This window comes from Lipophrys pholis, assembly GCF_963383615.2.
Source record: "Lipophrys pholis genome assembly, chromosome: 15".
NCBI lineage: Eukaryota > Metazoa > Chordata > Actinopteri > Blenniiformes > Blenniidae > Lipophrys > Lipophrys pholis.
Genome location: NC_137642.1, coordinates 12,147,540 through 12,169,564, shown reverse-complemented (window position 1 = coordinate 12,169,564; position 22,025 = coordinate 12,147,540). Strand labels below are relative to the sequence as shown.

General features: G+C 41.2%; 3 protein-coding genes across 3 annotated transcripts; 2 read left to right on the top strand and 1 right to left on the bottom strand.

The window, feature by feature from the left end:
* Nucleotides 1-1,222: 1,222 nt before the first annotated feature.
* Nucleotides 1,223-6,205, bottom strand: LOC308120791 (uncharacterized protein). Its single transcript, XM_080481618.1, has 3 exons — nucleotides 6,101-6,205; nucleotides 3,695-4,058; nucleotides 1,223-3,589 (listed from the first exon to the last, which is right to left on the bottom strand). Exons 2-3 carry the CDS (start codon nucleotides 4,042-4,044, stop codon nucleotides 3,340-3,342), a joined length of 600 nt encoding a protein of 199 aa, XP_080337744.1. The 5' UTR covers nucleotides 4,045-4,058; nucleotides 6,101-6,205; the 3' UTR covers nucleotides 1,223-3,339.
* A 224-nt stretch (nucleotides 6,206-6,429) lies between these two features.
* Nucleotides 6,430-8,747, top strand: marveld1 (MARVEL domain containing 1). Its single transcript, XM_080481619.1, has one exon. The coding sequence runs from the start codon at nucleotides 7,053-7,055 to the stop codon at nucleotides 7,548-7,550; it is 498 nt and encodes a 165-aa protein (XP_080337745.1). The 5' UTR covers nucleotides 6,430-7,052; the 3' UTR covers nucleotides 7,551-8,747.
* A 5,679-nt stretch (nucleotides 8,748-14,426) lies between these two features.
* On the top strand, nucleotides 14,427-19,510 carry LOC308121020 (phosphoglycerate mutase 1-like). Its single transcript, XM_080482039.1, has 4 exons — nucleotides 14,427-14,699; nucleotides 15,683-15,957; nucleotides 17,071-17,251; nucleotides 17,941-19,510. The coding sequence occupies exons 1-4, from the start codon at nucleotides 14,561-14,563 to the stop codon at nucleotides 18,108-18,110; spliced, it is 765 nt and encodes a 254-aa protein (XP_080338165.1). The 5' UTR covers nucleotides 14,427-14,560; the 3' UTR covers nucleotides 18,111-19,510.
* The last annotated feature ends 2,515 nt before the right edge of the window (nucleotides 19,511-22,025 follow it).

Genomic DNA, 22,025 nt, shown 5'->3' with positions numbered 1-22,025 from the left:
CATTTCAATGCTACTGAAGCGTGACAGCAGATCTCCACCTGCTCTATCATCATTCATACCCTGGTGTTAGTCACAATGTTTACCATGATTATAGAGTTAGGACAACCTATCACTGCATAAAAAATTTCCTGTGCAAGGTGAAGAGTTCAGCAAACTGAGGATTACCCCCAAATCAGTTTACAGCTTTTTATGTAATTGAGGGCGTCTGTTAAAGTTTCACCACCTGAACTCTCACTTTTGTTGTTGTTGCACCAGTTAAACGCGGGTAAATAGATCCAACACACACAGATAATCACAGATGACCTTTAAATCCTGCAGGGTGCGCTGAGGAAAACTAATGGAGACAGCAGAACAGTGAAGAACAACCTTATAACAAGGCCTACTTTCTCATCTTTTGACCGGAGTGGATAACAAAGAAATTGATGCAAAGATGACTGAAGCTGCATATGGACACAGGTGTTTCTCAGATGCAATTAATACTTAATATTAATAACTCTCTTTCTTCATTTTAGGTTTTTCTGCAAGAAATATGTGAGATGAGTGACAAGCATGAGTTATTCCCTGGCTCGCCATAATGTTTCTTCCTCAAAACGAAACCTTTTGTGCCATCTAGTGACTGCGAGTCGACCAGCAGGGCAGTGAGTCCTGTAGCCACTAGAGGGCAGTGCTGCAAAACTGTACAAACTACAAAACACCTTCAATTTCAAATTCTGTTTTATTTTTGTCTAATGTCTTTTTTTTATTCTTCTTTTTACCTATCCTGTGTTGATACCTCTATCTATCTATCTATCTATCTATCTTTTTATGTTTTAGAATAATTAGTCCACTCAGTTGCTTCCTTTTAGATGTGCAGTATATGAAATTATGTAATGCTGTAACTGGATACAAAAAAGTGGTTAAATTGGAATAAGTTAATCGGTACCATTTTCAAAGAGTTTACCAGTTCTCTCTATACATGCATGTGTTTTGTCTGGGCCCTCTGGTTCCCTCCCCCAGTCCTTTGAGTTTGAGTTGAAATTCTGAAATTGCCCATACACTTAAATTAAATTTGTACGTGAGACTTCTTTCTCTGTGTTTCCCTTGAAACAGCCTGACAAGCTCTGCGGGACACACACTGATCACCCGTCGTCACCCTGCGACCCCGACATGGATAAAGTGGGATTGATAGATGATCGCGAGCTGCGATGTTAAGATAAATAAAGACAAGAAAGCAAACCAAAATAAAATACATTTTCCTTTATTCTAAAAATGTACACTTTTAAACAGTCAAAACATTTGATCTAGTTTTTTGAGGCATGTAACATTTGTCTTTCAGAGAGGCAGTGGGCAGTTTATTGTCAACAGGCACAGTGAGGCCCTGAACTCACTTTGGTTTCCAACGTGACTCACTTCCAATAAAAGAAGCTTTAGAGACGATCCATTAAAGGTCTTTTTCTCTCTGCACTTTTCCTTCCAATAGGGAATCCTTGCCATTGTCTCCTTTCACATTTCGATCTGCTCCACCACGCCCTCTTTCTCTCACTGTGGAAATTCCTTTTACTTCATCTGTGATGGCCATGTACTGAGCTAATCAGTCTGCTGAGGCTTGCTTTTAAATACCACTGTGCTTCTGGCATTTAACCATAATGACCTACAATTATGTAAACCATCAGGTCCCCATCATCACTCTGTCCTGCAGGATGTTGGAATAAGAAATTCAACCCGGTTTCACTTCGCAATCCGACCAGTCGTCCCATCCTCACTTGCCTCTGCTTATTGAGTGTCCATCACATTAATGATGTCTCTTCTCTACAGTCATCACTTTTGTTGTCTTATATTCTCACTATTGGTTGATAAGAGTCCTGATTCAACTACTGTATTACAGCACACCTTGAATTGGCAGTGACATGAATGCTTCCAACTCAAATATATAAATTATTGAAACAAACTATAAAAATAGCTTTCAAAAACCAGTTGTGGTGCATCTTTTTGAGCATCTGTGGCCATTTCATTTGCTTTGAGTTCCTTAAACTGACATTAATAACTACCTCGAACAGCATTGAAGAATAAGAACAAGAAAACATAAGTTTGAGGCAATCTGTTTTTGTTTGGTTTCAGTTTGTTTGACCAAAACGTCTGTTTTCATACTTGTGACTTACATTACTCACTCGCCTACCAGTTATAAAATTGTGTAACATCACAAACGCAGCAGGGACAAGCTGGGTAAATATCAAAATATCTCAACGTGACACTTTGAACCAGTGAGCGTACTTAGAAAAGTAAGAAAAATATTTTAAGGTTAATACACATCACATTTATCATCCAGCACCACATACAGTACATGGGTTTTGGTGGAACAAAATATCTATAGAAATGTTGATAAATTGCGTGTGCGGTCACACATGAGGCTGTATGTTCAGGTCAGTGCGTAACTATTGATCTGTTCACTCAAAACATGTGACTGTGCTACATACAGTGTTTGTTATTCACTTCCACTAAAATCCTACTGAGGCGTTACATTTTCAAACTGTGAGCTTAAATCTATTAAATCTATGTGGAATTATTTTGTTGTTTAAAACTCCAATTTACTTAAATCGCCTTATTTTGGGAAGCACAGACGTGCAAAATAGCCTGAAAACCATGTCCAGTTTTACACATTGATTACTTGAACAGGGACAGCTGATTTTGACAACCTTTGGAGAATTATCCAACAATTGATTGGCGTTGACTTTCCCAGTACATCTGCATGTACAATGTGCTCAGTACAATACACAAAATTCACATTACTAAAACAAATACGAGAACAAAACAAATGTTTCTATGGAAGAAACATTACAAAGTTTGGTAATATTGGCAAATTTTCTGGTGCTATTAAGACTAGAATAAAGCTACTAGACCTGAATAAAATATATGCATACCTCATGTTCTGGAGAAATGTCACAGTTGTGATACTTCATGAAACAGTTTCAGAAAAGTTAAGATCAATGCAAAAAATAAAAATAAAATAAAACCAAAGTGACTGACAAAAACTAAAAACATACACACACATACATAATTTTTATGATGTGTGTTTAATGTTGTCAGATGAGTTGAGGAAAATACATAAGGCAGTTTTTAAGAGGTAATAATCTTCATGAGAGACGTTGAACTAGTCGCTGCTTCATGCTGGAAGCAACAAACACAAGTGCAGTCTCCATGTAGTGTCTTTGTGAGTGCAGACATGCCAGTGTGAGAAAATATACCTTTTTTTTGGGGGGGGGGGGGGGGTTTGAGCCAGCAACAGTTTCACTTCAAACTGCAGAAGCTGAGATCAAGCTTATCTGAACCCACAACATCTCCCACCGAGTTCTGACTGTGCAGTCAGTGGAGTATTCGGTGGAGGTATCTCTCTGGGTTGCTTTCTCTTCCCCTCCTCAGTCCTAAGCTGCTTCTGACTGTCCGCTCGGAGGTCCCCGCAGGACCCGGGCTCTCGTTTAGTGCTGAAGTCGCTCTTCCTGTTGTCCCTACTGAGGTGCGTCTGTGAGGCTCTGGACTGCTCTGTGCTCCTGCATCAGAATCACTCTCCTCCCTGGGATCAGGGCCCTGGCTGCTCGCCGAGCCCTCCCCGATCCTGAAAGACAAAGATTCATTACAGATACAAATCAATTACAAAGTCCTAATGCTTAATCTTACCAATTGATGTGATTAACTTTTTTTTTTCTTTCTTTCTTTTTACCTGAGGTGATTGAAGGCTCGCAGCCAATGTGAACCAAGTGCATCTTTTCCATTCGCTCTCAGCCCTCGCCGGTGACCCCGGGCCCGCAGACTTATCAAAGCCTGAGCCAGCTCTGCCTCGTCTCTGTGGCCCCAAACCAGCTGGGCCCTCTGCTCAGCGTCCTCGTCCCCCGCTGCCCTGAACAGTCGCTGGAGCTGCCACAGATTCACGTTGCTAAAAATGTTTCCCGAGCCCGCTTTCCTACACCTCCTGTCGGCCAGCCGCCACAGTGAGGGGGGGCCCGCCACCACGGAGGAGGAAGGGGAGGCAGGACTGGTATCCATCCAGGGAGACACGGGGAAAGGTGGCATACACCTTCTTTAATCTGTTGAGAATTTAAAAAAAATAATAATTAAAAATCAAGAGTATAAGCTGACAGCCACATCAGATTTGTCTTTTATATTTTACATAAACAACACAGCATGGCAACGGAAAGTTTAACACTGAAGTCAGGTGTGAGACGTCTGCTCTGGTTCTGTAATCCTACTTCACCAAGCGAGTGATGACGAACTTTGCTTTAAAGCCTATTAAACTGCAGATGGCATCTTTATCTTGCTTTACGCACATGTGCTTTTCACTAAGACCTAAGTGGCACTAGAGTGACCAAGGTCATGGCTGCATGTCAGTCAGTGGTTCACAAAATATCCTCAAACCAAAAGAGAACTCTCTGCCATCATAATGAACTTTGACAACAGGCTGAACAAGTTTAAACTGCGAAGGTGGAAATAATGAATTACAGTCACATTATTGTAATTAAATACCAGTTTGGGTACTTTTTCCCCAAGTGTGCAATATAGTCATACCAAAGTACAATTTACACCATGTAATCCATCCTTTTACAATTTTTAGGCTGCAAATGAGTAGACCCACAATTTTCACAATATTCAAACATTTGATCAGTTTTTTTGTAGGCAAAAGATTTGATTGTTTAACAAAGAAACCTTCTGCTTTATTTACACAATAGCTATAGTGCGATTTTCTTTTTTTTAAACTGAGAAATCGGCTTTGAAAGTAGATATTTTAACACAAATAAATTCAGTAAAACACTTGCGATAGACAGTGCAATTAAATAACTAATACTTAGTTTTAAGGAATGGTAGAGTCCATCCATCTTTTATATCATTATATAATCGTTAGATAATCACACACACACATTCACACTTTGGGGGGATTTTCAGAGTCACTGATTAACCTCTAATGTATGGTTCTGAATTGTAGAAAGAAACCAGAGAATCTGTAGAGAACCCACTCGCACTCTGGGAGAAAATTCTAACTCTACACCGAAAGGCTCCCAAGCACAGACAATCTGGGATATTCTCTTGGTGAGGAGAGTATTATTTACTGCACCACCGTGCGGCATCCAATAGTACTTTCATTTGAAATGAATACAATTTACAGCTCCAGTGCTTTGTCTAATATGTTGTTTACTAGCACATTTGCTTCCGTTTCTGCTTCAGGAACGCTTCATTCCACAGGGTCTCCTTGCCCCTGTATCAGTAGACAAATAGATTGCTCTGGTCAGCACTTTTAATATCCTTTGTTTTGCCATTTCCTGCAGGATGTGTGTATCATGTCAACAATTCCCTGGAAGTGAATTCCCAAATAATCCAGACAGCTGCAGCGCATCCTGACCAACACCAAAAAAAAAAGTCAAGCACATTACACAAGCACTCAAAGATGGACTTTGAAGTTCTGTTACCTATAAAGCAATAAATGGTCTCAGCCAGGGCCTTCGTTTTACTCAGAAAGCATCCAAACCCTACAGCTCATCTGGACCCTACAGCTTGTGCTTTTACCTTTGTTTTTCAAGGTCCTGGAAATTAAATTCAATGCCATTTTAATGTTTCATTGTAATCTAATTCTGATTTAAAATGCTCTGTGCACTTTATAAATGCATAAACTTGCTTTGCCTCTCTCCTGTGCATAACTCATTAACAATAATGGGTCATTTGAGGACATCCTTTACGCTTATTATATATATATATATATATATATATATATATATATATATATATATATATATATATATATATAATATAAAACAGCAAAACATATTTACGCATTTGCAGACCACTTCTCGTTTGTTTTAGAAGTGGGTTAACCAAACGTGACTTACTTCTCTTTTAATCCACCCTGCACCGGGTTACGACAGTGTTGAGGTTGAATAACAAATGATTGCAGCTTACTAGTGAAGGCAGCGGGAGTTTCTGAGAATACATCTTCAAAACACTGGTAGTTGAACCGATCAGCGCAATACAATGACGCATTGTTGCACTGTGCCGTGTCGTTGCCACTATGTGCTGAAGGCAGTAAAAACAAATCGCATGATGGTCATGTGAAAATATAAAAAACTGGATACGAACTTACCAGCGGATCCCTGGTCTGTTCGCTTCACTCTTCGCTCTTGTTTCTCGCAGAAAGCTGCAGCTGTACAATGAGAGAGTGCGTCCAGTCTCATTTGCGAATAATTTGTGTCCTTGAGCTGTCTGTCAATCATGAATGGTTGCCATCAAAGCGACAAATAGGAGCCGTGCGGGTTGTTCCTGCGGCTCAGCGGCTTTGTTTCGTCCAATGACCGTGCTGGAAGGGGAGGGAACGAGGTCTGGCCCGGCCTCCTGGCCACGTATAGGGCGTGGAGGAGCGCGCAAATCCATTGACGTCAATGAGCCTGGCTGGCATAGGAGGCATCTGTCAATTATCTGAGAAAGAAGTAATGTGTGAGAGTCTTGCGCAGAGAGACACAAACACCGTGACGCATGGACTTATCTATAAACACAGCGCGCATTCACCATTTCTCCAAACATGGGGAAAATACCACTGAAAAGTAAAGAACATACTGGTTCATTCAATTAGTCATACGTCTGCATGACTAAAAGATAAGAGGGCAAACGGGATATCGCTCAAGATTAAACAACAAAACAGAAATTGGTAACCAGATGAGTGGACATGGATGAGTCCGTCAGTCCAGCAGAGGAGGAGAATGGGTTTGAATTACAGGCCACCCCCCCAATCCATTCCCAGCCCCCCTACACAGACGCTACATTCAACAGAGGAAACGGAAAAGACGAAACATACAAGAAGGTTTGTCATTTCAAAACCCCGGGGCTGTGGAAAGAACAGAGAGTTCCCTTTTTATTACCCAAAACTTCCCCACATTTGGCGTAATTTATCGGAGCGCAAAACCCGGGCCTTCCAGAAGTCTTTTTTCCACTTTTTGTCCATCTTTTCAACCAGCTGTTTGCAGCTGGCAAAAAGGCACCCGCCCTGTTCGGGGGGAAAAAGGGACCGATCGTGATCGGAGGAGGAGAGATAGCGAGAGATGCCACCCCAACCTCCGCAGCCGCAGGTGAGGAAGAACATCCTGAAGTTCCTCAAGAGTTTTCTGGGAGTCGTCCGGATCCTGCAGATCGTCTTCGGAGCCGGGTTGTGGGTCACCATCGCCGCCAACAAATACGAAGGGTCAATCCACTTCGTGCTGTTCGTCGCCGTGCTCTTCTGGCTCCTCACCCTCGCCCTGTTCTTCATCACCCTGCTGGAGAAGCAGGACCTGGTACCGCTGCTTGGAGGGGACCGCTGGTTGGCCACCAACCTGGCGCACGACGTGGCCGCTGCTGCGCTCTACCTGCCGGCGATAGGAGTCATGATCTACAAGACGGACCGCAACTCGTACTGCAACCTGGACCTGTACAAGCACCTCTGCCTGTACAAGGTCTACCTGACGGCCGCCGTGTTCTCCTGCCTGTGCTGCCTGGCCTACCTGCTCTCGCTTATTTATGGGGCCTGTAGAAAGTGTCGGGGGGAGCAGACGGTCATCTGATGGGGTAACAGCCGGGTGTGGCGATGACAATGGGGGCCAAAAGGGAGGAGGAAGAGGGTTTGGATCCATCCACAGCAAGATGAGGAATAGTTAACTTCACTGTAATTTTATCCAAAGTTACTCTATTTGCAGATTTTACTCTACTGTCTCCCTTCTTCCAGCTTTCCACCTGGGTGTTGATTCAAAACTAAAGCAGCTCCTGCAAAATCCCAAACGGGAGTTATATTGCTAAGGTGCCACAGTGACATGTCTCCGAATTGAATTTATTGTTGATGTTAGGTTGTCTCATGATAATGGAGTTCATGCAGTTTTTACACTTGAGTGGCTCAGTATATTTAATCCTAAATTGTTTCTACTTGCAGTTGAATCAGCTGCATGCTGACCTCAGGCCTCCCTCAAACCTCCTTCATTTAATCTTGTTAGTGAAATAATATGATTTTCTTTGCAGTCACAGTCAAAACACTAACACAAATATACTTGGGTTTTAGCAAAAGATATGTGCAGGGGTCATTATAGACGATAATGACACTTGTATGTAAACAAAATGTTGAAACCTCTTATTTTGTTCTGAATGAGACTATTTTTTTTTTATCCAGAAGTAGATTAAGTAAAGTGATCTGATATTGAGAACTTTCACACTCATCATACAACCATCATCATTATTATTTAAAAGCTGAATTTCTTGCCAAAAGCCCAAAAAGGCACTTTTAGAGCTTCCAGCAACTCAGGTCACTATTGATACCTGCCTGCTGGTATTAAACGGGTTAACATCATTTTGTAGATGTTATGTTGGTACTGTCCATCTCAGACCTCTCATAGCTCACAGTTGTTGTCACATGGGAATTTGTTTTCATTGCCTTTTTAAAGTTTATATTTTTTACATGTTTTATAGGTTTTTGGATGACAGCAAGCTATACTGAACAAACATGATGGATACAAGCACTTGTTGATGTCCTTTTTTTTAAATACCAGCTCTGTTTTGGTTTTGTCAAGCTCAAACATTGCGTTCAGTATTTAATTTTTTTATTATTTTTTTTTTTTAATCAGTATCTTCTGTCAGAACGCTGTTCACTCAAAAACAGCAGTCCAACAAGATGGATGTGATTGGTGCTACCAAGTGTATGCTGAATTTAAAAAAAAATAGCTTATGTGTAATACAAAGAGGAAAAAAGACCAATAATAAAGATGAGAACGTGAACTATAGAGATGTTTCTTGTCATCGTGTTTTAAGTGCATAATTCTTTAGATGGTTGCATGAGGGTTATGTTTCTAAAATGCTGCGACAATGTGGTTTCAGTAAAACTTGGAGAAAGAACTGTGGGTCTGACACACAGATTGTGTTCCTGGTGCCTTTCCCTAAATGAAACACAGACTTGGAGCAACGGAAGCCCTCGGGTACTTCCTGTTGGGAGATAAAAGCAGCGGCCAATCAGCGGGGATCATTTCTAAGCTGTGCCACTTTACCACATGAAAGGCCAACTGTAGAACCTTAGACCTGTCTGAGCCCCCAGCAGACAGTGAGGGAGTCACTAACTCATGCATGCACATACACCATGGAACTAACGGGAGTGTGTGTACAAACTGAACCTTACTGACTCGTTTTTCGAAACAGCATGCATGAGGTTTGTGTTGTGTGAACAATAATCTGGGAAAAGGCTTGTTCTTACCGGAAAAGTCTGCTGGGGGGGGGGGGGGGGGGGGGGGGGGGGGGGGGGGGGGGGGGGGGGTCTGGAGGTAGGCTTATACTCAGCCAATGAAAACAAAGCCAAACTGTGGAAGATGAGTCAATGTCTCGCTTATTCCAGTCAGCAAGCAGTTCCCAAGAACTTGAAGCAGCTTTTACAGCACCCAAAACTGCACCCTTTTTAAAAAAAAAAGCTACTTTAAGATTTGATATCTTTATAAGATAAACTTAATACTGGAAATGTGAAATATTATGAAATCACAGAAAGTGTTGTTGAACTGAAACTTAGTTTTTTCTGTCTGTGGTCTTTACTAAAGATTTTTATTTGTAAACAGCTGAAAATGATGTGAAGACTTGTATAGAACAATAGGGAGACTTAAGAATGGGAAAGGGGCACTTTTTGTATGGGACGTCTTTAACAGGGAAAACAAGTGGCCATATGCCTGAAAGATCAGAAGATGTAGTGCAGCAACATAGTCCCTATTCATAGCTTTAAAAAATAGTTTAGATGATCAATTACAAGGACACACGCACACGCCCACTGGATCTGTATGTTTACTTTTTACTTTGAGAAACTCTTTCTTCCCTCGTTTGAGTAAATAAGTTCAACCATTGTTTTGTTTTTTACTTAGTCAACATATGCACTTCTAATCAACTGAATTGAAAGCTATACTATTCTTGAATTAGAGATTATATACACGCTTGTTTCTGGCTAGAGACTCCACGCAATGAAAAAAAAAAAAAAGATTCACAAAGAACATTTTCCTTTTATGGTGCTTGGCTAGTGCATGCTTGGCACTAAACATGACAAGTTCTGGAAAGGAGCATTAGAGATAAAAATGTAATTACCAAAGGTCCGGAGACAAAAAAGGTGGAATAAATGTAAATTCATTTGATAAACTGGGTGCATTCAGGGTGACATCCACAGCCGGAGTTGCAGGAGTGGAAGAGTTAATGTTAACCAGATGCAGTAGCAGGATATAAATCTTGTACTTCTAAAGAAAGAAAGAAGCCCCCCTACCCACCCGCCACCACCTCACACTCAACCTCTCCCCTCTCTGAGTGTTGTCCTGTCCACGTGTCGGCCCCTGTGGAAACACACTGTTGTTTACACCCAAGGCAGTACACAGCAGCACCGTGTGTGATCATAAACAAGGCGTCACGTCCACGTCCGGGCTTCAGTTTGATACTGAGAGAAACCATAGGGAATCATTTAAGTTCTGGCCGACTCACTGCTGCAGCGTATGCTGACAATTAGGCCAGAAAAAAGGATTCTGCACATCTACTCCAAAAGACTTTATGAATGTGTTACATTTACAGGCTACCTATCGTCACAATGACCACAATTAGATTTTGTGGAGGAAAAAAAAGGCCGTTGGACATTTCTTCCTGAAACAACACATCCAGCACATGCAGTGAAGTCATTTAGTCACAGGTAATGAGACTGGAATACTCTGTCTCAGGGTGTGGACATCAAAAGAGTGAGACATTGAAGAAAACCCAGACAACTTGTTATAAGGACATATTGGGCCAGGCACTGCTCTGGAGTGCCAACTGTGTGATATTTATACTGGCCAGTCAACCAAAATGACATTTCCTGTATGTGCCCTCCCACCCGTCTGCGAGAGACCAGCGTCCACAAGCGGTCATAACCCCTTCTGATTTTCTTTACCTCTCGGGAGGCACAGCATCTGTGGCTGTGGACTCATGTTAGTCAAATGAAAAACTCATCCAGAATTCTGCCATCACACAAATGATATTCACAAAAAAGGAAAAGACAGTAAATCCTTCACCGTTGTCAGTGATTGTGAAAGGTTTTGGTTGCGTCGAAGCACAGATATCAAGTCAACTTCCTGACTCAAGTTATTTTAGCCAACAGCCTTAAACATTTCTCCCAAAAAAGGGCTTGGAGGGGGAAGTGTTTTTGCCTTGGAGAAACAAGGACATCCATTTGCAAGAAACAAGGCCATGGATGGTCTTGTTTCTTGTAAATAACACCATAGATGGAGAGCGTGTTAGTATCCTGGATGTACTCCCTCTTTACCTGATTCTTATTTTCAGTAAATGTCTTGTTGCTTGATGGATACCCAAAGGGATCCTTGTTTGAATATGTTTGGCTTGTTGTAATGAGTTTTAACTATGACCTTTTTATCAATTTTAAATCTACACGAGCGGGTCCCTCGGTGAATGTGCTTCAGACGACTTTCACTTGAGGTGCTGAAGCATCTTTTGAACTTCAGCAGTCTCTTAAAAGTGAGCAAAAGATCCTTCTAAAATAAGGTAATGTCAGTATTATTTTAAGGCAGACTTGAAAAAAATATGCATGATCAGCACTGTCAAGAGGGAAATTTTTACACCCAAAACACACATACGTTACAAATCTGGAATCCAGTCTTTTCACTGTAGCCTCTCGTGACTTTCATCTCAGCAGCTTTGTTTTTGTTAGACCTTCTCACAGACGAGAGTGTGGTATTACAGTGTAGTGACCCAGGTGTGTCTACTTGAATGGTAAAAATCCATTCAGCAGCAGCCCCTGCGGCAGGAAGAGAAGACATCTATTCACACACACCCAAAACTCTGGGTGGGTAATCCCCAAATGAAGCTGCTTCAGGCTATCAGCGCGTCTGCTTCACCTCTCGTCCTCTGCAGTCAGACCTCATGTCCCGTCTCGCTCGGGCAGCCGCATGTACTCACATGAAACATGAAAACACACACACACACACACACACACACACACACACACACACACACACACACACACACACACACACACACACACAGCAGTGCCCTGTTAACCACATTTTCATCGGCTACTGCTGAGATGCACATTCCAGGGCAGCAGAGGAGAGGGGAAGAGGGGAAGAGGGGCTGGGAGACCAGATGGAGGCCAAATGAACAAGTGAATGAGCGCGGGGGGGGGGGGGGGGGGGGGGGGGGCAAAGAGGGAGATGTACTGAATGTCTTTAAAGTCTGAGCAGGATTCTGAGACTGACATTTCCTGTCTGAGTGAGGCATGAATTGACACAGTGTTCCAGGCTGGGAGGCCTTGTTTGCCTCTGATACCATTCGGTTTACTGTTTCCCAACATAGTGCCTGAGAGATTACTGACTCTACATTTGCTACAGCAGCTTATGCCCAGATGGTACTCGTGAATGGACTCAGTGTTTGTGTGTTGAGTGAGAGCAATGGCAGCCAGTGGTGGGAAAAGATGATTCCTATTTATAGGGCATTGAAACTACCACAGCTTCCTCCACTCAGCCAAGACTTTGAGAGCGTCTTGCAGAGGGAACAAGTCTTGAGGGAAAGTTTTTCGTCACTGGGTGGGTGAATTCTCTAATTTCCTGCCTGACATTTAATAAGTCATTGCGTGCAGTTTGCATTTGCAACACTGCTTTCATTCGTCACCTATAAGCTCTGGTTTATAAGATATCTTTATGAAAGTTCCCATGACTTGAACGTTTTTCAGACAAACATGTTTCGCAAAGTATAGGCAGGCATGTGTTGGGAAGTTCAACAAACATTCCTTCCAAGTGTGGATCATGGAGATTCTGATAATAGGTCCCACAGTATTTCCCAGCAATTCTTTTTTTCACAGTTTTTGAACGCAAGAGTCCAATTCCTCTTTGTCACATCAAATGGGTGTTATTAGAGGAGAAAAAAGGGCAAATTTAAACGCATATTTAGCACACTCCAGAATAAAATGTTACCACAATTATACCTGAAGGGAAGAAGGAAAAGAACAAAAAAACAACATTATGCAAAAATATTTTGTGGCAACGCCAGGAAAATTAGGGTTAAGTAATATTGTCCACTGCCTAAAAAGGAATTGTACAAGAGAAGGTAAAAGTGGTCAAAGTAAGTTTGAGGTGTTCATGTTTGATGAGATCTATTTGTATAATTATTGAGCAAATATGGCTAATTATTCTACACACAATCATCCAGAGAAAATTATAATTCTTGTAATCAAATAAACACGATTCATCACTTCTCAATGTGATATTTAGAGTACAGTGTTAGAAGCAAAGTCTTTTACAAAGTTATTATTTCAAACCGGGGAAAAGTCCCAAGAGGCATATTGTCCCACAAGGGGACGCACTTGGGTCACACAGAATGTAAAAATTATTTCACCTCAACGTTTCAATTTATTTTAACCTTTAATCAGTCCTATGGTTATTGTGACTTTTAATCTCAGTCCCTAGTTACTCATAGTTTCATCAGGGCACACATGCTGAACACAATCAAGGACTGTTCCTGATATTTAGAAAATGATGACATAGTATCCTCAACTTACTAATTAATTTTATTAGTGAATGCAGTTGTTGGCTTCAAACATACTTGTAATGACATGGTCCTGGCATATTCAAAAATACCTACAATGACTTACTATTAAATAACATGCAATGTTTTTCATCTCACGTTAAGATACATTGTCATTAAAAATGGGTTTGGTTTTTTTAAATTGCTGTATTTTGTACAATTTTGAAACAAACAAAGCAGCTACTATAAGTGTAAAGGTTCCCTGTTGTGGATGACAAACACTTTCCTCATCAGTTAAGTTAAGAGAATATCAACAGGTGACAGTCTCACTAAGGTGTTTAGTTTGCTGTTCTTTACATATCAGAATGAAAGTAGTTAAAGTAATTTACACCTTTTCTGGAGGTATCAGGGCACAAAAAGTGTGTTACTTCAGTGACTCAGCTCCTATGTGCTCAGCTCTCACTAACCCTAACTGTAGCCCTAAATATATACTGCCAATGTACCATTGACTTGCAAAAACAATTCTTCTCTTCACCCTATTCCTTTCATACCGCACTCGAGATAAACAACTGTTGCACAGGCACCACAGCTATCATTGTGTACAGAGGCTCTTGGAGATTAATGTAATCATCAGGATACAGTGAGAGTAACAGTTATTTGGCAACTGTTGACATATTAAACAGAAGTAAAGCAACAGATAATTGCTAAATGGGTTTCAGGGATACTTTATTCCGAGATATATTTTATTACGTAGCTAGATAGATAGATAGATAGATAGATAGATAGATAGATAGATGAAGCTCAATGTTCCACATGAAGGTCAGGAGTCCCCTCCGCTCACGCCCACCTCTTCTATTGGTTGAAATCAAACGTACGTCATCTAGAGAAATCTCATTGGCTGTGGAAACCCGGAAGTACCGGTGGGTAACCAATCCAGAGAATAAAAGGGTCTGACGGCTCTGAGCGGACCTTCTGCCTCCACCGAGTTCACGATCCACCTTTCAACAACCCTCAGCATCCCTTAAAAAGAAAATATTACATCCTTTGTTGAGTCCTCTACTTACACACAATGGCTGCTTATAAGCTGGTGCTGATCCGCCACGGAGAGAGCAACTGGAACCAGGAAAACAGGTTCTGCGGCTGGTTCGACGCGGATCTGAGTGTAACCGGGGAGAAGGAGGCCAGGAGAGGCGGACAGGCCCTGAAAGGTGAGGAGAAAGTCATGCATTTTCACACCATTTCACTGTGATATCTCTGACTTCCCGTCGGCGGCAGTCAATTGCATAACAACGGCCTGTACATGCATCAGGTCGCGCAGAGAACCGCCCCCCTGAGTCAGTGCACAGTGTGCGGACGTGCAGGAGAGCTGTCTGCAGCAGCAGGGCTGCACAGCAATGCGCAATAATGTGTCTGCTCGAGGCTATTTTAAATACCATTGTAATGCAAGCATAAAGCATAGAAGGAACACGGCATGTTTTGTTGTGTGTCAAATAATCCTTATTCCACAAATAATGGCATGTAATATGGAATAGTTTGAAAAAACTGTTTTGTTTTACAACAGTCAGCTTTAACAAAATATCTGGGTGAATTTTTTTTCTATATAATATTAAAAATGAAAAGACAGCCTCACAAAGTTACTAGTTGATACACTTTGTTGGCAGATTAGATGTCATGCTACTCCAATCTCTGCTTCCTCTGTTTGTCAGGGGGAAAAGTAGTGTCATTCTGTTCAATTAAATATAGCCCACAGCATGCTAATAGTTCCTTGAAACAAACTAAATTCAAAGATTTTCATGAATTTCTATAATCCTACTGGACCCCCCTGATAGAACGTGAAAAGGGGACATGTCTGAGGAAAAACAGGATGCTTTGTCAACCTATTATACCTTTCATCTGAGAATGAGTTAAGATGTTGTAGTTAACAAGAAGCTGAAGACTTAATCTTGTTCTAAGGGGAAAATGCCATTTTCCAAGTTGTGGCTTTTAGAGCTGCCATGCAACACTTTGTGATTTCAGTATTCTTTGAACACAATCTTTTCTCTTTTCTGTGTAGTATTGTGTTCATTACTTTATTGTATTTGTTATGTATTCTACTTATTTTTGTAGAAGCACTGGAGATGTACTGACAAAATGATGCAAGCAAAAACTGTAGTAAAGAAAATATGTATCTCTCCTTCTTTTAAACTCACAGACGCTGGCTTCGAGTTTGACATTTGCTACACCTCAGTGCTAAAGCGGGCCATCCGGACGCTGTGGCTGGTCTTGGACGGCATCGACCAAATGTGGGTACCGGTGCATCGGACCTGGCGGCTCAACGAGCGCCACTACGGTGGCTTGACTGGGCTGAACAAGGCCGAGACAGCTGCCAAGCATGGAGAGGCCCAGGTGAAGATCTGGAGGCGCTCCTTTGATATCCCTCCTCCTCCCATGGGCCCGGAGCATGACTACTACACTATCATCAGCAAGGTGAGATTTGTTATCTGCAGTGTATAGACGCACAACCAAAGAGCTTTGTTGGTTTCTGAGACAAGAGATTGGGTTGGTACATATTGGCCAACTTGATCAACTGCCTCAGTGTACCTCTAACAAAGAGGAAGCGTGACCTCAACTATAACCAGCAGAATTGGCACAAACCACAAGACTGGTTGAGGAATAAATAGTGAATTCAAGGTCAGTTGTCTGTCTTTGAGCGTACAGGACAAATAGTCATCTAAATATTTCAATCTCTTACACAATGTGAATGAAACTTGACAGCTTAAGCAATGGGATGTTTTTACTCTTTGAGACCAGAGGCCTTCATCTATTACCTAATGGCACGTCCAAAGTTAGTTAATATGTGACTGACAAGATGAGCTCCTCTGCACCGGGTCAAAGTTCAAACGGAGACAAACTGTTCTTCTCCACACATTGGCAAGCCAAAGTTAAGATGCACTGTGTCTGTAGTCCCCAATGACAATAGAATTACATTAGAAAGCAAGAATTGTTTTTGAACCACCAAACAAAAGCACAATAAACTCTTCAAATCTTTTTCAATTCAGGCTCCATATAAAGCCCATTTGAACAAGCAGTTAGCCGGACCACTAAAATGATAGCATAAAAAGAGTAAAACTTGGAACAAGAAGACTATTGAAATGTGCATATTTAATGTGCTTTTTACTAATAACCTGTAATTGTTCTCTCCCCCAAAAAATAAATGAAAATGTGAAAGCTTCCGTGCGACAGTTATCTTCTGTTTCCTGATGTGGGTATAAGCCTGTCACTTCTCAGGTTTGAGATTTCTGCAGCTCTCTTCCAGCAAGAATCCCTTCATGCTTGCTGCTCTTCTGCCATTCTTCACAATGTGTTTATGACTCTTCCTCACACTGGCTTTAGATGAAGGTGAAGCCAACGTCTCAGGACTGCAGTCCTGGTCTTTGTGACCTCTAAATGAGATTACGTTGTAGGTGTAAATAGGTGTTATTTCAATTTACGCAGGAAAAGAGCTGATTTAGAAAAATAAAAGAAATACAGGGGCCAATCATTGCTTTATGGTTTCTACTGTCATTGGTGAATGTATATCTGACATGGCTCTATTTGCAGGATCGCCGCTATGGAGACCTAACGGAGGACCAGCTGCCTTCTTGTGAGAGCCTGAAGGACACTATCGCGAGAGCGCTGCCCTTCTGGAATGAGGAAATTGCCCCTCAGATCAAACAGGGAAAGAGGGTCCTCATCGCTGCCCATGGAAACAGTCTGAGGGGGATCGTCAAACACTTGGAAGGTGGGTGGTGAATACTGACTAGTCATGTGGAGGCAACTTCTTTACTATGTAAACAAATTTGTTATGGTATGAACTGTTTCTGGTTGCTCACCGCTATGGTGGCTATCACTCTGTCCTCATAGCAGGAATGAGTGAGTCTTGGGGTCCTTTCTTTGTAGGGATAGCATGTTCTCTGTATGTATGTTTGTGTGTGTGTGTGTGCTCTGGTTTCCTCACAGAGACTAAAAACATCAATTTGAGCTTTAGTGGTGATTCTAAAATGACTGTGGGCTTGGTTTTGAGTGTGTGTGATTCTTTTTCTCTGCTATGTGATAATGACCTGTCCAGTGTGAAACCGGCCTTCAGCACCCCGCAGCCCTGAGTTGGATTAAGCTTTATATTGTGTTTATGTTAAGTCAGTTTTTATGTAAAGATGATCTGTGGATTTGGGAAGATGCAGACATTTTCTCTTAATTCAATCTTGGTTAGATATTAAAGCAGTTAGGGAATATACATTTAGCAGATTTGACTTTTTACACTCAGTTTTAGTCCTTCAACGCCGATTGTTATTGAACACTAACGCAATAAAGTCATAATAGTTTGACAAAACTAACTGTACTATTTTCAGTTTAGTTTTACTTTGCCATAGGTAAGTACACTACATCTTCAAACGGTCTCAATGTTTAGTTTGTGTGTGCTTACACCTGCAGGAATGTCGGATGAAGCCATCATGGAGCTGAACCTGCCCACAGGAATCCCCATCCTTTATGAACTCGACAAGAACTTGAAGCCCGTGAAGCCCATGCAGTTCCTGGGAGACGAGGAGACGGTGCGCAAAGCCATGGAGGCTGTAGCGGCTCAGGGAAAGGCCAAGAAGTAAAGCAACAGAAAGGCCCCCCCCTCTGTGTACCATGGTACAGGTCATCCAGACAAGTGTTTTTTCTGAATCCTAATTTATTTTGGGTTGTAATATGTGATGAAAGTACAGAAAAGTGTCATCAATGGCAAAGTCAGAGCCGTAAGATGTGAACAACTGGGGTTTGTTTGAGCCACGGGGGACTAAAACTCTCAAGAGATTGTAAATAAATGTTACTGCAATGGTGCTATAATATCAAAATGTCCGCTCTCTGCCAACATAACCAACACTGTCACACAATGTAATTACTTATTATGTCTGTAATTAGTGAGTCCTAACACTGCAAAGCTGAGAGTGTTTTGTTCAAAGCTGAGTGATTAACTGTCAGAGCAAACGTTAAATATTTGTTGAAAGACTTGAATGTGTAGTGATGCACATGAAGCAGAGGAGGCGCTCAGGTACTGGTGCTTTCTCTACATTGTGTGTGTGTGTGTATGAGCGTTTGCTTCTCAAGTGCAATGACAGAGGTAGTGTTCACTTTCTTGGATGACTAGTCGGAGGTTTAACTTAATTTTTTGGGGAGAGTATGGACACTGTTGAGCTGAATTAAACAACATATACAGGTGTACATGCAGTAGTTTGCTCCTGGACTGTCTAAACAACTAAGAACCTGCAAGAATTAACCATGGCTCATATACATGTTTCATATTATATACAATGTTTGGGTCTTATTGACCGCCATTACTGATGGTGCAGATATAGAATAGGAATACTTCCGATGTCGGTTTGATTTCCGGCCTCTCCATCGGGAGATAGGAAGTAAATGTAAATTCTGACAATTCCATCACACTCACTTCTTCAGATTCAGTACGTAATATCTGCTTGCTTTCTTTTGCATTCCACTAAAGTGATGACATTTTACAATCTCTTGAGAACAATATGGGACCATTAAGACAGTTTGACTTTTATTCCCCCCATACTTGTCTGTAAATGTGTCTTTGCATGTCATTGTGTCCGACAACCTTTTTTTTCTTTACTCTGTCTACATGATTGATTCAGTTTTCACCTTATGGTCCCCCAAGTTTCAAATTCATCGTTGTGAAACAACATTTACAGTCGATCTGAAAATCTTGAGTTAGGCTATCTGCAGTGTTGGACCATCTTTGGCTTGCTGTTTCTTCTTTGTGTCATAGTATATATGTGCCTCATGCTCCTAATCTTACAGTGAACGCCTCCTGCTGGACTTGCAGCCTAAAAAAAGCAGCTGTAGTGTTGTTGCCCCGCAAAATAATTTGTGAATGGATCATTCCTGTTTTGTCTTAAAGTATCGACAATGTTACCAAATGTAATTCCCTTTGTGTTGGGTAATTATGCCCTAAAATCTCAGATCTAATAAATGTGCCAATTTGGGCATATCGACTTGGTGTGCGTGCATGTATTAATCTATTTTGTCATCTCGGATAAGGCTTTAATTCCAGACATTTGAGATTGGAGTTGCATGGCATTAACCTTTACTGGTAATGAAACGGTAAATTCCACTTAAGTGTATTTACTGGCAGGATTTTAACACGCTCTTAAAGCTATGTTCAGTCAGAATATCAATATAGATAAATATGACTTTAGTAGAATATTTGTATCATTAAAATAAAAACACAAACAAATACGGTTACTCAATACCAAGGGTTACAATGAAGAAAATACTTATATGGACTATGGTTACAAGATAAGTATAAGAAATAAAAAATATGAACTTTAGAATTGTGACTTCATCCTCAAATTTTAAAATTGATTCTTCAATTTATTTATTTCTTTTGAGACTGAAATGTAAGCAATAGCCTTTTTTGGGGTACTTGTCATCCACAATTGAAAGCATGCTTGGATAAAACCTAGGTATATATATATCCCTTGTATTATGTTAAGGGTCAATTTGACCCATTTCAGTTTTTGAGTTGACTAAAACATTGGTTCCCTTTTTTTTTTCTTCATGAAATTTTGTGACTTTTCCTCATCTAGGGTCATCAACAGGTGTGTAAAATTTGGAGTCTTTGACATGTAGTGGAATGTCTGTGCAGAGTTTACATACAAAGATGATGTTGCGGGTCATTTTGACCCGGACACTTTAATGTGGGTAAGTAGCTGTTCACATCCAACATATACCTGTCTCTTTGATGTACTTTGTTTTGACTGCCTCTGAACAGCCATTTAGAGAGCAGAGATTCAGGTTTCTGTAGGGGAGGAACTTTCTCTCCCTTCTCCTCGTCACTTTTCTCATGTCATTTCTTTGACGAACACACCAACAATGAGCTCCAGGAGATTTACCGCTGAAGAAGCTTCATCACAGATGTTGAACTGGGATCGTGATGCAGAGGAAGAGATTTCAGAGACAGAGGATCTTTCAGAGACTGAGGACCATGTTATTGATGATCCTGATTGTCAATTTTCCTACGATGATGAGGATTCAGAAGAGGAGTCTCCCGCCATCTCTCCATCAGATGAAAACCAAGGACTGCAGCGATCCCCATCCACAGAGAGGACATGGGCATCTAAAGACGGTAATATAAACTGGTCAACATCACCACACCAAAGCCGAGGCAGACTGTCTTCGTCTAATATTATCAAAATGACTCCCGGTCCAACAAGATTTGCTATCACACGAGCTGATGATATTCAATCAGCATTTCAGCTCTTCATATCCCCACCAATAGAGAAGATCATACCAACTTGGAGGGGAGGCGTGTATTTCAAGAGAAATGGAAGCCACAGGATCAGACTGACTTGCATGCTTACATCTTTCGAGCAACAATGTCTTTGGAGACATTTCACATGATATCTCGTGTGATCCGATTTGACAACCGAGACACCAGACCTGGTCGACGTGAAAAAGACAAACTCGCTGCAATCAGAGATGTTTGGGATAAGTGGGTCGAAATTCTACCTTTGTTGTACAATCCTGGTCCCCATGTGACTGTAGATGAGCGCCTTGTTCCCTTCAGGGGGCGCTGTCCTTTCCGACAGTACATGGCCAACAAGCCTGCCAAGTATGGCATCAAGATATGGGCAGCCTGTGACGCAAAATCAAGCTATGCAAGGAATATTGCAAGTGTACCCTGGAAAGTTGCCTGGAGAAGCATCTGAAAAGAATCAGGGGAGGCTTGAAGGGCTGCAAGGTCATAACATGACATGTGACAAGTTCTTTACATCCTACCGCCTTGGAGATGAACTTCAGAAGAGAAAGCTGACTGTGTTGGGAACAGTCAGAAGAAATAAGCCAGAACTTCCCAAGTCTTCTAACAAACCTGCGGTGGATCCAGTGGATCCAGGTGTAAAGAAATGGAAAAGATGCCATGTCTTTCCCGCTCGAGAGGACAGCAAAACAAGTACCTCCTTTGTGAAATGCAAGAATTACATCTGCAGGAAGCACAGTTACATTCTGTCCATCATGTGGACAACATTGGAAATGTTGGACAGAAAAAATCTGATCAAGCGGGGCAAGTTAAATAAAAAAAGAGAAATTTGTTTGTGATAAGAGAAAAACTTTAAATAGTTCCTAAATATAGAGTTGAAATTTAAAATGTATTGTATGTCACTTTTTTAAATGTTTATATAATCTTAAATAAAGTTAGTTTTGGTTGAACCTTGTTTTTTGACTGTTTTAGTGGATTTACACGGTCCGGGTCAAAATGACCCGCAACATAACCAATGTAATTTTTTTTCAACATAATACAAGGGATATATATATATATATATATGTGTGTATATGTGCAATTGTTTACCATTCTGTCATTCTTGAGCAAAGCAAGGCAAATCTATTTATAAAGCACTGTTTGGACGCAAGGCAAAGTGCAAAGTGTTTATGAGCAGCATGAACAAGGATAGATAAAGATAAAGCTAATACAATAAGAAATGTGTTGTTTAAAGAAAAGCCTAAGCAAATAACGT